This window comes from Siphateles boraxobius, unplaced genomic scaffold, assembly GCF_051911475.1.
Source record: "Siphateles boraxobius isolate OS27281-9 unplaced genomic scaffold, OSU_SipBor_1 165, whole genome shotgun sequence".
Lineage (NCBI taxonomy): Eukaryota > Metazoa > Chordata > Actinopteri > Cypriniformes > Leuciscidae > Siphateles > Siphateles boraxobius.
Window position 1 is genome coordinate 67409 of NW_027508772.1, and position 2592 is coordinate 70000.

The 2592-nt window shown below is 44.2% G+C and overlaps 1 protein-coding gene across 1 annotated transcript in view; it reads right to left on the reverse strand.

Annotated features, from left to right (window-relative positions):
- Positions 1 to 2592, reverse strand: part of LOC143740078 (insulin-induced gene 2 protein-like) — a 6770-nt gene continuing 4178 nt past the window's right edge. The window contains exons 3-4 of the mRNA XM_077232153.1: positions 2454 to 2578; positions 1 to 162 (exon numbers count right to left, since the gene is read on the reverse strand). Of these exons, the coding sequence (XP_077088268.1) occupies positions 1 to 162; positions 2454 to 2578 (287 nt within the window). The remainder of the gene's footprint in view (positions 163 to 2453; positions 2579 to 2592) is intronic.

Here is a 2592-nt window from a genome sequence, read left to right on the forward strand (position 1 = left end):
TCACTGAAAGACGCCGTTGTAGACCAGCAGCTGAGTGGCGAGTGTAGCGATGACGACACCGAGCCCGAATCCGCTGCGCGAGCGATCGAACGTCCACCACAGGCCCACGGACAGCGCCGCCAGAGTCAGAGACAGCTGCACGTTATTCACGAAGTCCACCTTCTGTCGGACAGCGTTAAAGAAGCAGTTCGTACAGGAGCGCTGCAGGGATCGAACGCCCAAGCCTGCCAATCAGCTGCATTTTAGCATTTACAGCTCCATCGTCCTGAAGTCAAATGGCTTTTTGAATGGGATTTTGGTTAAATATGAACCATTTCAAGATATTTTCACACTTTATTCTAAGACATAAACGACACAACAGTAAAAGCCCCTCATGATTTTTTTAAAAGCTTTCACTTTCGGCGGTTCTAACAACTGTCTAAACATGTAAACTCATCTACTCACTACCACTTTCACATCATTCTGTATTGTTTATTCCAACTAAAATTTTAGAGAATGTTTTTTTAAAAGAAAGACTTGTTGAAGCCTAAAGTTCCTTGTTATACCTTTTTAAAATCTCCTAATTTTTTATAGCAGGTTTAGATGCACTGCAGCATCAGCTCTTATCTCAGTGTCTGAAACGGTTTGATAAAGGATTCAGTCTCTCTAAACCCAACCTTTCAGAGAGCTTACTCTGCTCTGATTGGTCAGATGACCCAGTCTGCTGTGATTGGTCTACTCTGCTCTGATTGGTCAGATGACCCAGTCTGCTGTGATTGGTCTACTCTGCTCTGATTGGTCAGATGACCCAGTCTGCTGTGATTGGTCTACTCTGACGTATGCTGGTTTTCTCCAATCAATAGATGTGTTTGAGATGAGCAAAATCTGCCTAGAACCGATCACCGGTGATCAGCGCGTAATGCATGCCGGTTAGAAATGTGTCCGCCTTGCTCTGATGTCATGCTGACGTGTGTCAAAAAGCTCTCGCGAGCGCAAGGCGCACGTGTCGGATTCTGCAGTCGCGCGGAGTTGCTCTCCACCGACTGCGCTGATCAAAAGCATGATGGGAAACGACTTGCTGAAGACACAGCTTAATGTTGATTGGTTTAAACAACCGTGATTGTTCTCTTTTAAAATGTTTGATTGAAATGTTTTAAAAAAACCAGATAGCATGGTCTGTATTAAAGAAAAAAATGATTGATAAACACTTGTTTGGAATGGAATTAAATAAAAAGTACTTTGGGTGTCTTGTTCATTATATTTATTTTCATATAAAAGCAACAGAACTTAAATTACATCCAGTTTATTAGCAACGCTGTGCACGAGCGTGAATCCCGCGATATCCATCATTGATCTCGAAGGTGTCAGATCCACTGCGAGAAGCGAGAACTGTCCGGCTTGCCTGCGCTTTTTCCCCTCCTCCTCTCACTGCAGCCGCCTACTCTCGACTACACTTCAGGCGAGGCAAGGCGCATCTCAAACAAGCCTATTATGTCATCCTAAACCCGGCCCTTTCTCAAAAGCTCGCATTCAGATCTGCCTCCATCCAGCTGACAGATACCCCTTTTCCACCAAAAAAGAACTGGTTCGGAACTGGTGCTGGTTCAAAGTTAGTTCGGAGTTGGTTCAACTTGCGAACCTTCTCAGAACCGGTTTGTTTTCCCACTGACTAGAGCGCCCAGCGAACGACGTTGTTACGTCACTGTGTACGTCGCCATACAGAAACGCTAGCAAGTACATTATTTTGGGATTATCTCTAACTTGTGTTCCATGAAGGCTTTAAAAACAATTGAAATAAGTAAGTCTTTTAATCTTTTCCTTTGATATGTAATCATTTCTGATTAGTTATGTACCTCTGTCTTGTGTCTTTTTCTTTCCGTTTATTTGTTCTATATTTTGACTGTTTTCTTCTTTGCTTACATAATGTTTTCAATAAAAAAATAAAATTTAAAAAAAGCTAGAAACGCTTGCGCCAACTTCAAGCATAATAATTACAATGGTGGACTACATCGTGTTTCTGCAAATGTTTCTCCTGGCTTTGCGGTCATAAAATATGTTTAGGACACATCTAAACCCGCCTCCAGCCCCGCCGTAAGCATGACACGGTGGTAAAAGAACGGTTCTCTGGTTCTAGTCCAGCAAAGAGTTGGTGCCGCTTTGGAACCAGTTTTCCTGGCCGAGAACCGGTTCTTTGGCTGTCGAAACACAAAGAACCGGTTCGCGAGTAGGCATCGGCTCCGAACCGGCTCTCAAAATGCTTTGGTGGAAAAGGGGTAAGACTGAACCAAGTCCCGGCACACAGTTTTTTCTTTTTCGATAATCCATTTCACTCTAATGTACGTCACGATATGGAAGAAACGATCTGTCGCTACTTGCGTTACATTTTGACTTAAAGATAGCAGTTGCTCAGCTGGACAGAATGACTGTGACAGGAGTTCAGGAATGAGAAGTGAGATGTTGTGAGAGAAGGATACAGCACTGGCATGATTTATGCCCACGAAGACGGCCACACAGCGCATGACGTTTGACCACTCCCGCTTGAGGTTATGGGGCTCCCCGAGACGCCGGTCCATACAGGGGTACAGCAAACCTATCAGCGCTGGACACACAAGA